At 51.2% G+C, this 20,801-nt stretch overlaps 1 protein-coding gene across 3 annotated transcripts in view; it reads right to left on the minus strand.

The window, feature by feature from the left end:
- The window catches only part of LOC133356820 (GATA-binding factor 2-like), a 45,553-nt gene extending 25,729 nt beyond the window's left edge, over positions 1–19,824 (minus strand). The window contains exons 1-3 of one of the 3 annotated variants that reach the window (XM_061574529.1): positions 19,403–19,824; positions 7,708–7,925; positions 1,169–1,747 (exon numbers count right to left, since the gene is read on the minus strand). In XM_061574529.1, coding sequence (XP_061430513.1) covers positions 1,169–1,747; positions 7,708–7,891 — 763 coding nt within the window. In that variant the 5' untranslated portion in view covers positions 7,892–7,925; positions 19,403–19,824. Of the gene's footprint in view, positions 1–1,168; positions 1,748–3,066; positions 3,243–7,707; positions 7,926–19,402 lie in introns of those variants that run through there. The other 2 variants (XM_061574531.1, XM_061574530.1) reach the window with 2 other exon arrangements.
- Between the last annotated feature and the right edge of the window lie 977 nt (positions 19,825–20,801).

Genomic DNA, 20,801 nt, shown 5'->3' on the forward strand with positions numbered 1-20,801 from the left:
CCTCGCTAAAAAACAAAGGTCCCGTCCCGACGTGGCGACGCCCCGGCTGTAGGAGGTTGGGTTAATGTTAGGATGACAATAATAATAACAGACAGTTGTCTGTTAGGCGCCTTCCACTAACGTCTCAATTGCGCCTGGTTAAGAATTAATGGAAAAGGAGAGGCCAAGAGAGACGCAGGAGCTAAATGGAATAAGCGGGCGTGAGAAGAAGACGTGGGTTTCTAAGACAAGACATTAAAACATCTGCGCTGTGGGATGGACGAATTTCCACTGGTCCGGGGATTCAACAACCCTGGTACATTCTAGATTTGAAGCTTTCGTGACTGCAAGGATTCATATTCTTAGGTTCTTTCGGTAAAGTCACGTAGGTAAAAAATTTTAAAAGCGGGCTGTGACGGTTCCACCTGAAGACGGAAGCTTGTGTTGCCTCCGAAACGTCGTGATTTTTATTTTATTTTACTTTTATTAATTTAAATTTTTATTTTTTAACTACGTGACTTCACGGAAAAAACCTAAGAATATGAACCGTGGTACAGGCACCGCAAATGCCGGCCCCGGGAATGAGGCACGCGAGCGGCGAGCCGTGGCCACCAGGGAGTCGTCTTTGTAAAAAGGCCGAGTCGGCCTACGGGAGGCCTCGCGGATTCTTCGACGCGTTTCACTCGCCACCGATATATCGGCCGTCGCCCAGGAACCTAAATTCAAGTCGCCTCAATGCGATAACCACTGCGCCACCGCTCCCCACCACCGCACAGACAAAGATCCCGCCCCCCCCGTGTAGCCTTAACAGACTATTGGGGCAAGTGCTGTTAGCGAGCAGCACCTATGAAGGCCGGAACGGCACACGAGTGGGTGGGTGGCCAACACAACACCCGCACACACAGTACCAGAGTGCAAGTATATTTTAAAAGTATAAATATATACTACACATATATACTCTACATGTATACCATATATATGCGCGGCACTTTCGTCACTCCACTGCTGGATGAGCGTCGTCCGCCCACGCCGTGCGCGCCGGGACGGGGGGGGGGCTAGCTAGCTAACCAGCCCGACCGTACTTCACCGCGCTAACCGTCGCACGCGGGTACGGGCGCCAGTCCGACTCTCGCTGGCACACGGTGGAGGTGCAGCCGCGACAACGCCGGGAGGGTGCAGCTTTGCCCACCTGGTGGCTGGCGGACCTTGCCCTTGCCCTTCGCGTGGCCCCCTGCCTCCATCGCCGCCGACACGTCGTGGTGGTGGTGGTGGTACAGCTCCACACCTCCATACAGGCCCTGGGCGAGCAGCCCATAGTGATGCTGCTGCTGTTGTTGTTGCTGCTGCTGCTGGTGGTGGTGGTGGTGGTGATGGTGGCGGAAGTCGGCGGGCGACGAGTCCGCCCGGCTCGGCGTCCCGTCGGTGTTGTCACTGCCGGGGCTGAGGGAGCGCTCGGACGACAGCGGGGCGGGCGACGCGGACAGCGACGGCGGCGCCGGCGGTGGCGAGGACGACGACTTGGCGACAGGCTGACGCTCACCCTCGCGGGGGGACGAGGACGCACCGCTCGAGTCCGGAGAGTGACCGCCTTGGGCGAGGGACCACGGCTGCTGCTGCTGATGATGTTGTTGCTGCTGATGATGATGATGATGTTGCTGCTGCTGCTGTTGTTGTTGTTGTTGCAGGTAGTGAGGGTGGTAGGAAGTGGTGTCCAGCCAGGTGAATGAGGACATGACGCTGAGCGGAGAGGCCCCGTTCGCCATCCGTGCTGCGAAGCAGAGACGCGGGAAGAAGGATTCCTTTAAGCTATTAAACTCCAAACTGTTAACTCTTTTTATTTTACCAACTAAGGCCCACCGAGATATGCAGCTCTTTTTCCAGAAGAGACCTGGTTGGATGTGCGTGGAAAAATCACAGCAGCACACTACTTTGAACGCGTGACGTCGATTCCAAATGTGATGAACGTCACGGTGGGGATCAAACCCACGACCTCCTGGAAACCAGGCGAGGTAGTTAACATCTCCTAGCCACCGTCTCGCCAGTTGCCTCCAACACCAACGCTCATCGGTTACGCGCCATGAGGCCGAGTAGACAAGAGGAGGCACAAAGTCAGGTCCAGATGCACGAGGCTCCTGGAATCGGAGTCTGCACAGACGGACTGACCCACAGATAGACCCAAACAACTCACAGACGGACAGACCGACCCACTGGTCTAACAGCCAAATGACTGACCCACCGGCGGACTGACTGACTGACTTACCCACTCACCAGCCAAGTGACTTACCCACAGACTGACTGACTGACTTCCACACCCACCAGCCAAATGACTGACCCACGAACGGACTGACTGGCTGACTTACCCACTCACCAGCCAAATGGCTGACCCACAGACTGACTGACTGACTGACTTACCCACTCACCAGCCAAGTGACTTACCCACAGACTGACTGACTGACTGACTTACCCACTCACCAGCCAAATGACTGACCCACAGACGGACTGACTGACTGACTTACCCACTCACCAGCCAAATGGCTGACCCACAGACGGACTGACTGACTGACTTACCCACTCACCAGCCAAATGGCTGACCCACAGACGGACTGACTGACTGACTTACCCACTCACCAGCCAAATGACTGACCCACAGACGGACTGACTGACTGACTTACCCACTCACCAGCCAAATTACTGACCCACAGACGGACTGACTGACTTACCCACTCAACAGCCAAATGACTGACCCACAGACGGACGGACTGACTGACTTACCCACTCACCAGCCAAATGACTGACCCACCAACCAGCAGACAAATCGATCCACCTACAGATGGACACACAGTCTGGCCCACCCACCAATGGAAAATATCGACTCACCGATCGCAGGTCTTGACCCGCCGAACCGACCGGCCCAACCCACGCCCCCCCCCCCCCCTCCAAGACCGAACCGCCGAGACCGAGCAAGCAACCGTGCAACGGACCGAGCGGCAAACGCGCCTACCGACCCACCGGCCCACCAGCCCACCGGCCCACCGGCCCACCGGCCCACCGACACAAGACGGACACACGGACGCGGGGCGGACACACCGACACGGGGTGGGCCCCGGCTGGCTCCTACCGCCGGCGAGGGCGCTGTCACGGCAGATCGTCGAGGCGGAGAGGGACGGGGTCGGCGAGGCGCGAGCGGCTTCGTGAAATGGCGAAGTGCGACGCTAGCGCTCTCTCATACATAGACGCCGACATCCGGGAAACGAAACTACCCGGGACAGCATTCATCACCGCCGGGCCAACTTCCTAAATTACCCCCCCCAACCCCGACTCACCCCTCCTCCTCCTCTCTCCTCTCCCCCCCCTCTTCCCTCTCCTCCTCTTCCCTATTCCTCCTGCCTCTTGCTCCATTCTCCCACCTCCGCCATCCTCTTCCCCTCTGTGCCCCGGGCCTCCTCCTGCTCCCCTGACTTGCGCCGAGTCTCACGACACCACGATGTCGGTGACTGTCGCACTCCATCAACGATAACCAGCATCGGCATCACGAGCCACGATCTGTCCCACTGCCGGATGAGCGCCTTCAGGCGTCGCCGCCTCAAGCGGAAACCACGCGGCGCGGAAAATAAACACGCGCCTAGCTTCTTCATCTGTGCTGTGACAGGGCCTCCCCTAGGTCGACTCAGCCGTAAATAAGTACCTGTTGTGGTGTGTAAGCATCAGCACTGGTGGGGGGGGGGGGTGGGGGAGGGAAACAAAGACGGCCCGGTGGGAGGAGTTTTGGGCCAGAGCCACCGCCGCCGTGATTTAATGATCAATTACCCAGTCGCGGACTGAAAGTGTGATTGTCAATAAATCCGATGAGCTGCTGCTGCCATTGGAACCTCATTTGCCAGTAAAAATTATGATAATTGTTTTTTTTGCCTTTTATCGGGCAACAAAACTGACACCTTTTTTTACCAGGAGTCATGTTTGCATAGACCACAATACCTGCAGTCATAATGCAAACAAAAAACACAACTCTGATAATGTGCACTGTCCTTGAAGGTGATTGGTCCACACCCGAGACAGCTTTCCTTAGAGCCTAGTCTCACATGGTGTTGGACCAGATGACGCCAAAAGGCGCACAACTCAAAGACAACGCACCATCAGAGTATGGGGTGAAGCATTTACACCATTGGAACCTCATTTGCCAGTAAAAAATATGATAATTGTTTTGCTGCTGCTGCTGATCGACAGATCCCAGTGGACCAATCTCTAGAAATGTTTTCCCCGTCGCAGTTGCCGAGCGCAGACCCCCGCGTCCGAGCGGCCAGCGGCAGCCGGCACCGGTGGACGTCGCGAACGAACGAGAGTCGAGGCAAACGTCTCCGATCCGATGTCGCCGGACGTGGGGGGGGAAAAATGGTCGACGGGGAGGGGATTCCGATTGGTCGGACGTACGGCTCGCAACAGCGCTGCTCATTGGGAATCCATTCTCTTTGGTTGTTTTGGTAAAGTCACGTGGGTATAAAATATTGTTCATTGGGCTCGTTCCTTGACCTTTGACGGACAACTTGTAAATGCACCAGTTGAATCAATTCTAAATGAAATTAATATTCAATAAAACACATTCCTGCGGAGGGAGCTGGTAGGAACGTTGGGTTGCTCGGTCAATGGCCTGCAGGGTCAACGGCGGCGTGGTGTATTCCGCAAATATGCCCGACTGTGAGGGCGAGCACAAGCCGGCATGCGTAGGTTAAACGTTGAGTTTTATAAGGGCACCACGGGGTGACCAGCCCCTCCCCACCCAGCCCCACCCCTCCCACCCCCGACCCAGCCCCACCCTCCCCACCCAGCCCCTCCCCAAGCTCCCCACCCAACCCCTCCCAACCCCTCCCAACCCTCCTCACCCAGCCCCACCCTCCCCATCCAGCCCCTCCCCATCCCTCCCCTCCCCACCCAGCTCCTCCCCACCCTCCCCTCTGCACCCAGCCCCACCCCTCCCATTTTTGGATGCACGACGGACGGACACAATAATCCCCTGTGGGCTGGTGGAACCAGGTGGTTCCTACCAGTATAAATATGCAATATATATTCAATACATATAAATATATTCAATAAACAATAAAAAATGTATCGTAAATAAATCGATTCGTTCAACTGAGTTACGGATTGAATGGCTCATGGCTGGGTGAACGAGTTGCGGTTGAATGCCACGTGCTTTCAACGCACCCAGGGGAGGCAGTAGATGCTTATGTATATAGATGAATGAGTGATTGACTTAATGTGCTCATCCAATACAGGATTTATTGATTCAACGATTCATTAACTTAACAGAGCGCCCGACTCGTCATTTGAATGAATGATCCACTGATGAATTAACTTATCATTTGAATGAGTCGTGAACGTATTAAATGACTGACCAACTGATTGATCTGTAACACAGGACAAAGGCAAAGATAACCCTTATAGCCTTGACAAACTGTTGGGGCAAGTGCTGTTGGCGAATAGCACCTATGAAGGCCGGCACGGCACACGAGGGGGCGAGTTTCCCGGTACCACGCCCGGCCATCTTTGTCTTCCCACGTATTAATTTGCGGCTGAGTCGACCTCGGGGAGGCCCAGGACCGGTTAAGATCATCATCACCGGTGTTGGTGGCCGTGAGCGGGAATTTAATTCGGGTCGCCGGGTTCGTAGCGCAGCGTAGCGCTACCCGCAACACAACCAACAACCGCCGTTCGCCACTAAGTGGCGGTGACGTCCCCACGGCGCTTGTGCCAAGCTCGGTGCACCACTTACACAGACGCACGGACACACACGTGGCCACGCATGCACAGACACACACAGTCACACACGGACACACGCATGAACACGCATGCAAGGACACACGCAGACACACACGGATACACGCATGAACACTCATGCACGGACACACGCAGACACACGCAGACACACACGGACACACGCATGAACACTCATGCATGGACACACGCACGGACACGCATGCAAACAAATACACAGTCACAAATACAAAGTTCCCCCATGTAGCCTTTAACAGACTGTCGATGGGCAAGTTGCTGTTTCGCGGGCAGCAGCTATGAAGGCCGGCACTGAACACACAAACAAAGACACACACCGGCACGCACGGGCACACACGCACGGGCACGCACGCACGGGCACGCACGCACGGGCACGCATGGCCATACACGCACGGGCACGCACGCACGGACACGCATGGGCACACACGCACGGGCACGCACGCACACACAGAAACGCACGCACGCACCGGCACGTACGGGCACGCACGCACACACAGAAACGCACGCACACACAGAAACGCACGCACACACAGAAACGCACGCACACACAGAAACGCACGCACACACAGAAACGCACGCACACACAGAAACGCACGCACACACAGAAACGCACGCACACACAGAAACGCACGCACACACAGAAACGCACGCACACACAGAAACGCACGCACACACAGAAACGCACGCACACACAGAAACGCACGCACACACAGAAACGCACGCACACACAGAAACGCACGCACACACAGAAACGCACGCACACACAGAAACGCACGCACACACAGAAACGCACGCACACACAGAAACGCACTCACAGACAGAAACGCACGCACACACAGAAACGCACTCACAGACAGAAACGCACTCACACACAGAAACGCACGCACACACAGAAACGCACGCACACACAGAAACGCACGCACACACAGAAACGCACGCACACACAGAAACGCACGCACAGACAGAAACGCACGCACACACAGAAACGCACGCACACACAGAAACGCACGCACACACAGAAAAGCACGCACAGACAGAAACGCACGCACACACAGAAACGCACGCACACACAGAAACGCACGCACACACAGAAACGCACGCACACACAGAAACGCACTCACACACAGAAACGCACGCACACAAAAACGCACGCACAGACAGAAACGCACGCACACACAGAAACGCACGCACACACAGAAACGCACGCACTCACAGAAACGCACGCACACACAGAAACGCACGCACACACAGAAACGCACGCACACACAGAAACGCACGCACACACAGAAACGCACGCACACACAGAAACGCACGCACACACAGAAACGCACGCACACACAGAAACGCACGCACACACAGAAACGCACGCACACACAGAAACGCACGCACACACAGAAACGCACGCACACACAGAAACGCACTCACAGACAGAAACGCACTCACAGACAGAAACGCACGCACACACAGAAACGCACGCACACACAGAAACGCACGCACACACAGAAACGCACGCACACACAGAAACGCACGCACACACAGAACGCACGCACAGACAGAACGCACGCACACACAGAAACGCACGCACACACAGAAACGCACGCACACACAGAAAAGCACGCACAGACAGAAACGCACGCACACACAGAAACGCACGCACACACAGAAACGCACGCACACACAGAAACGCACGCACACACAGAAACGCACTCACACAGAAACGCACGCACACAAAAACGCACGCACAGACAGAAACGCACGCACACACAGAAACGCACGCACACACAGAAACGCACGCACTCACAGAAACGCACGCACACACAGAAACGCACGCACACACAGAAACGCACTCACAGACAGAAACGCACGCACACACAGAAACGCACGCACACACAGAAACGCACGCACACACAGAAACGCACGCACACACAGAAACGCACGCACCTATGTGCGATGACAATCCGTCCTCAATGGGGTAGCCGTGCTCCTGCTGATGCGGGAAGAATCCGTACGGTGGCTGCTGGGCAGCTGTGGTGGCCGGGAATGGAAGGGGGTCAGCACCCTGTTCCAGGTCCAGCAGAGAGGAGTGGGGGGCCCACATTGTCTGGGGTGGGGGGCCCACGTCCATTTGGCCGGGCTGGGAGGGGGGCTGGGCAGGGATGCTGGGCGGAGAGACACAGCGAGGCAGTGTGAGTGTGTACGGACGCAGTGCCGTGGATTGCAATGTAATGTAACGGATTACAATGTAGCATCGTGTAATGGATTATGTTGTGTCGTGGATTGCAATGTAATGGATTACATTGTGTCGTGGATTACAATGTAAAGATTACAATGTAGCATCGTGTAATGGATTACATTGTGTCGTGGATTGTAATGTCATGGATTACAATGTAGCATCGTGTAATGGATTACATTGTGTCGTGGATTATAATGTAATGGATTACAGTGTAGCATCATGTAATGGATTATATTGTGTCGTGGATTACAATGTTATGGGTTACAATGAACGATCCCGTGGTGGATTACGTTGTGTCGTGGATTACAATGTAAGGATTACAATGTAACATCGTGTAATGGATTACATCTTGTCGTGGATTACAATGTAAGGATTACAATGTAGCATCGTGTAATGGATTACATTGTATCCTGGATTACAATGTAATGGATTACAATGCACGATCCTGTGATGGATTACAATGTAATGGATTACAATGTAGCATCGTGTAATTGATTACGTTGTTTAGTGGATGATAATGTAATCTAATGAATCACAATGCAAACTAAACTGTAAACTATTTTTATTTCACCAGGTACGTTGTTTAGTGGATGATAATGTAATCTAATGAATCACAATGCAAACTAAACTGTAAACTATTTTTATTTCACCAGGTACGTTGTTTAGTGGATGATAATGTAATCTAATGAATCACAATGCAAACTAAACTGTAAACTATTTTTATTTCACCAGGTACGTTGTTTAGTGGATGATAATGTAATCTAATGAATCACAATGCAAACTAAACTGTAAACTATTTTTATTTCACCAGGTACGTTGTTTAGTGGATGATAATGTAATCTAATGAATCGCAATGCAAACTAAACTGTAAACTATTTTTATTTCACCAGGTACGTTGTTTAGTGGATGATAATGTAATCTAATGAATCACAATGCAAACTAAACTGTAAACTATTTTTATTTCACCAGGTACGTTGTTTAGTGGATGATAATGTAATCTAATGAATCACAATGCAAACTAAACTGTAAACTATTTTTATTTCACCAGGTACGTTGTTTAGTGGATGATAATGTAATCTAATGAATCACAATGCAAACTAAACTGTAAACTATTTTTATTTCACCAGGTACGTTGTTTAGTGGATGATAATGTAATCTAATGAATCACAATGCAAACTAAACTGTAAACTATTTTTATTTCACCAGGTACGTTGTTTAGTGGATGATAATGTAATCTAATGAATCACAATGCAAACTAAACTGTAAACTATTTTTATTTCACCAGGTACGTTGTTTAGTGGATGATAATGTAATCTAATGAATCACAATGCAAACTAAACTGTAAACTATTTTTATTTCACCAGGTACGTTGTTTAGTGGATGATAATGTAATCTAATGAATCACAATGCAAACTAAACTGTAAACTATTTTTATTTCACCAGGTACGTTGTTTAGTGGATGATAATGTAATCTAATGAATCACAATGCAAACTAAACTGTAAACTATTTTTATTTCACCAGGTACGTTGTTTAGTGGATGATAATGTAATCTAATGAATCACAATGCAAACTAAACTGTAAACTATTTTTATTTCACCAGGTACGTTGTTTAGTGGATGATAATGTAATCTAATGAATCACAATGCAAACTAAACTGTAAACTATTTTTATTTCACCAGGTACGTTGTTTAGTGGATGATAATGTAATCTAATGAATCACAATGCAAACTAAACTGTAAACTATTTTTATTTCACCAGGTACGTTGTTTAGTGGATGATAATGTAATCTAATGAATCACAATGCAAACTAAACTGTAAACTATTTTTATTTCACCAGGTACGTTGTTTAGTGGATGATAATGTAAGCTAATGAATCACAATGCAAACTAAACTGTAAACTATTTTTATTTCACCAGGTACGTTGTTTAGTGGATGATAATGTAATCTAATGAATCACAATGCAAACTAAACTGTAAACTATTTTTATTTCACCAGGTACGTTGTTTAGTGGATGATAATGTAAGCTAATGAATCACAATGCAAACTAAACTGTAAACTATTTTTATTTCACCAGGTACGTTGTTTAGTGGATGATAATGTAATCTAATGAATCACAATGCAAACTAAACTGTAAACTATTTTTATTTCACCAGGTACGTTGTTTAGTGGATGATAATGTAATCTAATGAATCACAATGCAAACTAAACTGTAAACTATTTTTATTTCACCAGGTACGTTGTTTAGTGGATGATAATGTAATCTAATGAATCACAATGCAAACTAAACTGTAAACTATTTTTATTTCACCAGGTACGTTGTTTAGTGGATGATAATGTAATCTAATGAATCACAATGCAAACTAAACTGTAAACTATTTTTATTTCACCAGGTACGTTGTTTAGTGGATGATAATGTAATCTAATGAATCACAATGCAAACTAAACTGTAAACTATTTTTATTTCACCAGGTACGTTGTTTAGTGGATGATAATGTAATCTAATGAATCACAATGCAAACTAAACTGTAAACTATTTTTATTTCACCAGGTACGTTGTTTAGTGGATGATAATGTAATCTAATGAATCACAATGCAAACTAAACTGTAAACTATTTTTATTTCACCAGGTACGTTGTTTAGTGGATGATAATGTAATCTAATGAATCACAACGCAAACTAAACTGTAAACTATTTTTATTTCACCAGGTACGTTGTTTAGTGGATGATAATGTAATCTAATGAATCACAATGCAAACTAAACTGTAAACTATTTTTATTTCACCAGGTACGTTGTTTAGTGGATGATAATGTAATCTAATGAATCACAATGCAAACTAAACTGTAAACTATTTTTATTTCACCAGGTACGTTGTTTAGTGGATGATAATGTAATCTAATGAATCACAATGCAAACTAAACTGTAAACTATTTGTATTTCACCAGGTACGTTGTTTAGTGGATGATAATGTAATCTAATGAATCACAATGCAAACTAAACTGTAAACTATTTTTATTTCACCAGGTACGTTGTTTAGTGGATGATAATGTAATCTAATGAATCACAATGCAAACTAAACTGTAAACTATTTTTATTTCACCAGGTAAAGGCCCCACTGAGCTAGAATAGCTCTTTTTCAGGAGCGGCCTTGCGATCACAAATTATTGCTCAACCAAGTGGCTTGTGGTCATCACGCGGAAATGTCGAGCAGCAGCCAGACACTCTGAACGCGTGGCGTTGTGGAGGGTGAAAAACCGGAGGACCCCGGACAAGAATCCACGCGACCGCGGGGAGAGAGAGAGACACAAACTCCAAATATACAGCAGCAGGCGTCGTGGTCGGGATAGAACCCACGACCTCCTGTATACCAGGCGAGGTAGTTAACATCTCCTAGCCACCGTGGCGACCCCATGTGATGGATTACAATAATATGCAGTGGATTACAATGTAATGGAGCACAATGTGACGGACTGCCATGGAATGCAGTGGCTTACAACATTTTGTAGCGGATTACAATTCAACGTAACGGTGACACAATGTAATGGATTACAATCAAATGCAATGGATTGCAAGTGATACATTGAATTAATTAATTGAACTTGAAACGTAACACAGCGTGATGCAAAGTAACGTCGCGCAATTTAATTGAACCCGTTGCGATGGATCACGATTCAATGTAATGGATTACAAATTACCACCATAGTAATAGCAGCACGACACATGGCACGGTAATTCGATTGTGGGCATGCCCTCCGAACTATGGACCGCATAATAAACCCATGTAGAGACGCAAAGAGATACACAGGGACTCATAGAGACCTGCATCGACACATAGACCTAACGTGCGCTCACAGCAGAGGTCGCAACCGGGTACCCGATACCCGTACCCTACCCGATACCCGGCTACCCATACCCGGCCGGGTACGGGTACCCGTTTGCGACCCTGGTGCGGCCGGGTACGGGTACGGGTAGGCCGTGAGTCATTGGTGAGTCACCGTTTGTCACTCATTTCGGGTAGGGTACGGGTACGGGTAGGGTACCCATTTGCGACCCTGGTGCGGCCGGGTACGGGTACGGGTAAGGAATCAAAACCCGTTTGCGACCTCTGACTCACAGAGACCCAAAGAGAACGAGAGGAGATACCAAGCCACAGAGCGGTCAGTCCGAGTGTGGCCAAGCAACCGAAACGAGGGACCGCGCAGTAAACGCACTGTGGTCTGAGCTCGTTCAGCAGAGGAGGAACAGCGACACGACACGAACTCTCTCTCTCTTTGCTGAAGCCCTCTCGTCGTGGCAGCAGCAGCAGAACTCGACATTGGCTCTTAGCTCCTGATCGTCGTACATAGCGTGTGTGTGTGTGCGTGTGTGTGTGTGCGTGTGTGTGCGTGTGTGTGTGTGTGCGTGTGTGGGTGTGTGCGTGTGTGTGCGTGTGTGCGTGTGTGTGTTCGTGTGTGCGTGTGTGAGTGTGCGTGTGTGTGTGTGTGCGTGTGTGTGTGTGTGCGTGTGTGTGTATGCGTGTGTGTGCACGTGTGTGTGTGCGTGTGTGTGGTTGGAAGTTCTCAAACAGCAATCAAACAGGAATCCGGTTCAGATATTCGCCACCGATTGTGGTGTCGTGTGTGTGTGGTGTTATTGTAGTAAGGGGCCGTCCATAAATGACGTCACTCGATTTTGGACGATTTTGGACCCTACCCCCTCGTCACACGGCGTCACAAAAAGTCAGACCCCCCCCCCCTCAAATATGACGTCACAAAGCTCTGCCCCCCCCCCCCCCAAAAAAAAAAACACATGCTTCAAATCGCTTTAAACTATTGTCATTGTAGTGCGTATTTAATGTGGCGCTGCACTCTGATGTTGTAGGAGAAAACATTTATTAAAAAGTCTATTTAATTAAGTAGAACGTGTTGTCTATATTTATTTAAAGTTGCCCATTTTGATGTGACGTCACATTTCTCAAACCGCCCCCCCCCCCCTCGTCACACATCTTCACAAATATCTGACCCCCGACCCCAGGTGCGTGACGTCATTTATGGACGGCCCCTAAGTACCTGGTGCGGTGTGTAAACATCGCCACTGGGGAGACAAAGGCGGTCGGGCGTGGTGCTGGCCACCCGCCCCCTCGTGTGCCGTGCCGGCCTTCATAGGTGCTCGCTAACAGCACTTGCCCCTACAGTCTGTTAAGGCTACACGGGGGGGTCTTTGTCTTTGTTGTACTAGGTATGTTTGTTTGTTGTTGTTGTTGAACTTCTTTCATTCGCCTTTAACGAATCTGACACGCGGCCCGGCGTCTCCACACACATCTCTCTCCCTGCCTTCAATATCTCAAGTCCGATTTTTGGGGGAGCGAGGGTGGAGTGAGGGATGGGGTGGTGGAAAAGTTACATCGAGAAATCGTGAACGCGCGGAATGTATTAAAACGATCAAACGCGAAAGTCCTCGATGCTGAGTGGGCGAAAGACGAAGCCGGGCGGTGGTTTGTGAAGTGAGTTTTCTCAGCGAGCGTTGTTAGAGGAAGTCACACGCCGAGAAGGACATCGAGCAAAACCGGTGGAGGGGGTGGTGGTGTGTTAGGCAACAGAAAAGCTTATTCCACATACTTTCGATGATGGTGGAGTTTCACGAATGTACGTACACACACACACATCACACAAAACACACACACGCATCACACAAGACACACACACACAAGACACACGCACATCACACAAAACACACACACATTACACACACATCACACAAGACACACACACACATCACACAAATACACACACAAGACACACACACACACACATCACACAAGACACACACACACACATCACACAAGACACACACACACAAGACACACACACACATCACACAAAACACACACACAAGACACACACATCACACAAGACACACACACGCATCACACAAGACACACACACAAGACACACACACACATCACACAAAACACACACACAAGACACACATCACACAAGACACACACACACACATCACACAAAACACACATAAGACACACACACATCACAAAAGACACACACAAGACACACACACAAGACACACACATCACACAAAACACACACAAAACACAAGACACACACACATCACACAAGACACACACACATTACACAAAAACACACATCACACAAGACACACACACACATCACACAAGACACACACACACATCACACAAGACACACACACACACAAAACACACACACACATCACAAAACACACACACACCACAAAACGCACGCGCAGTAAGCATGGCGCACACATGAGCGTACATCGAAGACGAAGATCCCGACTCTGCTGTTCGCGAGCGGCAACACCGATGGAAGGCCGGCACTGTGGCACACGAGGGTGTGGGTGGCCAGAACCAAGCCCGGCCGTCTTTGTATCCCCACCAGAGCCGATGTTTACACGTCGCACAAGGCACCCACTTAAGGCCGAGTCAACGTAGCGGGAGAACAGTGCCGGGTTGGTGATGCTCAGGGCGGGCGGTGATCGAACTTAGGCAGAGCTGGGTTTGTAGGGCAGTACGCTAACTACTGCGCCACCGCTCCCCACAAAGGCACAACAAGACACACACACACACACGCGCACACACGCACGCGCACACACACACACACTCGCGCACACACGCACGCGCACACACGCACGCGCACACACGCACGCGCACACACACAAACGCACGCGCACACACGCACACACACACACACACGCGCACACACGCACGCACACGCACACACACACGCACACACACGCACACGCACACACACACGCACGCACACGCACACGCACGCGCACACACACACGCACGCGCACACACACACGCACACACACGCACACGCACACACACACGCACGCACACGCACACGCACACACACACGCACACACACGCACACGCACACACACACGCACGCACACGCACACACACGCACACACACGCACACACACGCACACACACACGCACACACACGCACGCGCACACACACACACGCGCGCACACACACGCACACACACGCACACGCACACACACACGCACACACACGCACACGCACACACACACGCACGCACACGCACACACACGCACACACACACGCACACACACGCACACAAGCACCACACACGCACACACACGCAAGCGCACACACACAAACGCGCGCACACACACGCACACACACGCACACGCACACACACACGCACACACACACACACACACGCACACACACACGCACACACACGCACACACACACGCACACACACACGCACACACACGCACACACACACGCACACACACGCACACACACACGCACACACACACGCACACACACGCACACACACACGCACACACACGCACACACACACGCACACACACACGCACACACACACGCACACACACGCACACACACACGCACACACACACGCACACACACACACACACGCACACACACGCACACGCACACACACACGCACACACACACACACACACGCACACACACGCACACACACGCACACGCACACACACACGCACGCACACACACACACGCACACACACACGCACCCACACGCACACACACAAACTTGTCAACACCTACGTACACTCGCACGTGTGTGTGCATAACAAAGACACGCACAGAGACACACAATATAAAGATCCCCCGTGTAGCCTACACGGGCTATTGGGGGCAAGTGCTCTTAGCCAGCAGCTATGAAGGGCGGTGTGCCCTTGACCATTGCCCGGTCCACTCCCGTCCGCCTTTGTTTCCCCACCGTTACTATTTCTACACCCCCCTCAGCCCCCCCCCCCTCCGCCTCCCCCCCCAGAGATAGATGCTCGGTTAGGGCAGCCGACTCAAACACGAATCCCAGCTCACATATTCGCCACCGATTGCGAGCCGTGACCGGCAAGCGGGCTTCGTGACCCAGCGCGTTATAGACCCAGCTAGACCCAGCGCGTTATAGACCCAGCGCGTTATAGACCCAGCTAGACCCAGCTAGACCCAGCGCGTTATAGACCCAGCGCGTTATAGACCCAGCTAGACCCAGCTAGACCCAGCGCGTTATAGACCCAGCGCGTTATAGACCCAGCTAGACCCAGCTAGACCCAGCGCGTTATAGACCCAGCGCGTTATAGACCCAGCTAGACCCAGCGTGTTATAGACCCAGCTAGACCCAGCGCGTTATAGACCCAGCGCGTTATAGACCCAGCTAGACCCAGCTAGACCCAGCGCGTTATAGACCCAGCGCATTATAGACCAGCTAGACCCAGCTAGACCCAGCGCGTTGTAGACCCAGCTAGACCCAGTGCGTTATAGACCCAGCTAGACCCAGCGCGTTATAGACCCAGCTAGACCCAGCGCGTTATAGACCCAGCTAGACCCAGCGTGTTATAGACCCAGCTAGACCCAGCGCGTTATAGACCCAGCGCGTTATAGACCCAGCTAGACCCAGCTAGACCCAGCGCGTTATAGACCCAGCGCATTATAGACCAGCTAGACCCAGCTAGACCCAGCGCGTTGTAGACCCAGCTAGACCCAGTGCGTTATAGACCCAGCTAGACCCAGCGCGTTATAGACCCAGCGCGTTATAGACCCAGCTAGACCCAGCTAGACCCAGCGCGTTATAGACCCAGCGCATTATAGACCAGCTAGACCCAGCTAGACCCAGCGCGTTGTAGACCCAGCTAGACCCAGTGCGTTATAGACCCAGCTAGACCCAGCGCGTTATAGACCCAGCTAGACCCAGCGCGTTATAGACCCAGCTAGACCCAGCGTGTTATAGACCCAGCTAGACCCAGCGCGTTATAGACCCAGCGCGTTATAGACCCAGCTAGACCAAGCTAGACTCAGCGCGTTATAGACCCAGCGCATTATAGACCAGCTAGACCCAGCTAGACCCAGCGCGTTGTAGACCCAGCTAGACCCAGTGCGTTATAGACCCAGCTAGACCCAGCGCGTTATAGACCCAGCGCGTTATAGACCCAGCTAGACCCAGCGCATTATAGACCAGCTAGACCCAGCGCGTTATAGACCCAGCTAGACCCAGCGCGCTGTAGACCCAGCTAGACCCAGCGCGTTATAGACCCAGCGCGTTATAGACCCAGCTAGACCCAGCGCGTTATAGACCCAGCGCGTTATAGACCAGCTAGACCCAGCGCGTTATAGACCAGTTAGACCCAGCTAGACCCAGCGCGTTGTAGACCCAGCTAGACCCAGCGCGTTATAGACCCAGTTAGACCCAGCGCATTACAGACTCAGCGCGCGCTAAACCCACCGCTCCCCCACCGGGGCACACGTGCGCTCATCGCGAACGAGGCTTCGCGGGGAGGAGGCGAGGTGGACTCACTCGGTTCACTCGTGGGTGACTTTGGGCGGCGTGCGGGTGGAGCGGGCAGGGTGGGGGGCTGAGTGTTTCGCGAGAAGGGATACAATGGGCCGAGTCTGCCCTGCCAGCGAAACAATTAAGGCAATATGAGAATCGGTTTTCCCCTTTTTTTCTGGCAACAAAACAGCTGTGTTAAGATCTTCTTGGTTCTTTCGGTAAAGTCACGTAGAAGGAAAATAATAAAAAATAAAACATAATAAAATAATTCTCACGACGTTTCGGCCAGGTCTGTCGAGACCTGTTCTCCACCTGAAGACGGCTGCTTGCGTTGTGGCCGAAACGTCGTGAGAATTATTTTATTATGTTTTATTTTTTTATTTTCCTTCTACGTGACTTTACCGAAAGAACCAAGAAGATGAATCCCTGCAGTCACGAAAGCTTTAAATCGAAATTTAACCTGTGTTAAGATGTTAAGACACCAAACTGAAACATTTAACGAGGAATCATGTCTGCGTTAACCACAATACATGTGGTCAGAATGTAAACAAAAAATATACTCTGATAGTATATGATGATGCATTGTCTTTGAAACTGATTGGTCCACACCAGTCAGCTTTCTTTCGAGTCAAATTTCAAACGGTGTTAAACCAGAGGACGCCAAAATAACATCCCGATGTGAGCCGTGCTTAGAAACCTCAACGCCGAACGTCAATAACTCACCCAAACATAACTCTACGATGAAACTAAACTAAGTGTTTTTTAAATCCTTTATATTAAGTTCACTTGCTTGCTTGCATGCGCGCTTACGACCGTGCAAATCTTTCGGTCGTTTTTTAACCCACTTCCCGTGATCCAATCGAGCTGACATTTTGCACACAGACTCGTTGTGCGTGACAATTTATTTTCGTGAAAATGCTTTTTCCAAAATGTGACACTTTTTAGGAAAAAAATAATTATATTTAATTACCAATTGCTTAATGATGGCAGGCAATCATCTGACCCATAGGTGGCAGCCATCTCAAGCCAGAGGACGAGAAGACTCTAGCCGCCACGCATATAAAGGATTTATAGTGAAAAACTTAGTTTTTACGGGTAAATTTTTTATTGTGCCAGGTAAGGCTGAGCTGCTACAATAGCTCTTTTTTGTCAGAAGCGAAGCCGGCGATCACAAATGCTCAGCTCAACGGAAGTGGCGGCTGCCTCATCATCATCATCATGGTCACGCGGAAACTTACAACAGCAGCCAATTACTCAGAACGCGTGGATGTTGATTCTAAATGTTGAGGGGATAGGGCGGGGGGAAACAGAGGAACCCGGAGAAAAATCCACGCGACCACGGGGAGAGAGAGAGACACGCAAACTCCAAATATACAGCAGCAGGCGTCAGGGTTGGGATCGAACCCACGACCTCCTACACACCAGGCGAGGTAGTTAACATCTCCTAGCCACCGTGATGATGATGGTATACAGGAGGTCGTGGGCTCGATCCCGACCCTGATGCCTGCTGCTGTATATTTGGGGTTTGCGTGTCTCTCTTTCTCTCATCATCATCACGATGGCTAGATGTTAACTACCTCGCCTGGTGTGCAGGAGGTCGTGGGTTCGACTCCGACCCTGACGCCTGCTGCTGTATATTTGGAGTTTGCGTGTCTCTCTCTCTCTCAGTAGTGAACATCTCCTAGCCACCGCGGCGCCGAAAACATCAGCGCGCATTCGTAAGAACGACACGGGCACGACATCGGCTTCATTCGTTCCGCAATTCGTTCGGCAACTCTTTCCCGTGCGATCAATGAATGGACGACAGAGGGGGGAAGCTCTCAGCTGCATGACCAAGTCACATCGCTACATCAACAACTTCAACCACGACACATCGCTACATGAACAACATCAACCACATCACATCGCTACATCAACAACATCAACCACGACACATCGCTACATCAACAACATCAAGCACGACACATGGCTACATCAACAACATCAAGCACGACACATGGCTACATCAACAACATCACCGCTTCGCTCCGTCCCGAATAGAATCATTCAAACGCGACTCAACGAGACCCGAACTGACCTCTCTCGCACGACGGCTCCAGGAGGAAACGTGGAATTGAGAAACGGGGAGGTAGTGGTGGTGGTGGTGGTGGTTGGTTGTTTGGATGTTGTTGTTGTTGTTGTTTTGCTACCAAACACCGACACGGAGTTCTCTTATTAAACCGAGAGAAGCAGAAACGGAGTTTCCTCTCTTTCTCTTTCGTTCCTCTCGCTTTCCGCTCGCCTTTCCCTATTGCTTCACCACCCCCAGCAACCTACCCCGCTCTCTCTCCCCTCTCTCTCTCTTGATCGCCCTCTTTTCTCACTCGAACCTCCCTTGAACCTCCCCGCCGCGCTCAAACTCTCTCTCTCTCTTCACCACCTCCTCCCTGCCTGCCTCTCCCTGTGATCCTCCCTGCCTCTCCCTCCCTGCGATCCTCCCTGCCTCTCCCTCCCTGCGATCCTCCCTGCCTCTCCCTCCCTGCGATCCTCCCTGCCTCTCCCTCCCTGCGATCCTCCCTGCCTCTCCCTCCCTGCCTCTCTCCCTCCCTGCCTCTCTTCTCTCCCTGCCTCTCTCTCCCTCCCTGCCTCTCTCCCTTCTCCCTGCCTCTCTCCCTCCCTGCCTCTCTCCCTCCCTGACTCTCTTCCGACTCCTGCACAGTTCACAGCCCAGCGCGCCTGCCCAGGTCGCGAGCACAGATATTATATCCCGAGCCCTCCCTATGACTCCCTCCCTCCTACTCCCCCTCCCCTAGTCCCACCCTCCCAGTCTCCCAGTCGACCTCCCTCCCTCCCTCTCTCAACCCCTTCAATCAAAAGTTCCCCCAGCCGCCGCCGCCCCCGTATAGCCTCAACAGATTGTTGGGGCAAGTGCTGTTAGCGAGCACCTATGAAGGCCGGAACGGCACACGAGGGGGTGGGTGGTCAGCACCACGCCCGGCCGCCTTTGTGTCTCCCGAGCACCTCGCCAGGCTACTCATTTAAGGCCGAGCCGACCTAGCGGAAGCCCCGAAACCGGTTCAAATAATCGGTGTGGGTGGCCGTGAGAGGTTGTTCGAGACTCCGCGTCGCCGGGTTCGTAGCGCAGCGTCGCGCTAACCGCTGCACCACCGCTCCCCCCCCCCCCCCCCCCCCCACTTTCATCCCTGACTCCCACACGCGCGGCGCTGTCCAGCCTCCCTTCCTGGACCCCCCCAATTCCTCCCCACCTCCTCCTCGTCCTCGTCTCGCTCCCTATCCCCCTCCCACCTTGCCTCCACCCCCATCACCCCCTCCCAGTGTCCCACCCCCCCCTCCCCCCCTGGCGTCAGGAGCGGCCGTGCCGCCGTCGCCACCCCACGTGGACACCCCGGCGCCTCTAGGACAAAATAAACCCGAATGGCAACAAACAATCCCCGCGGAGACGTCACGGGGGCGACTCGGGGTCCATATCTAAGGGG

The sequence above is a fragment of the Lethenteron reissneri genome, chromosome 55 (genome assembly GCF_015708825.2).
Source record: "Lethenteron reissneri isolate LAM-NWPU_2019-01 chromosome 55, ASM1570882v1, whole genome shotgun sequence".
Classification (NCBI taxonomy): domain Eukaryota; kingdom Metazoa; phylum Chordata; class Hyperoartia; order Petromyzontiformes; family Petromyzontidae; genus Lethenteron; species Lethenteron reissneri.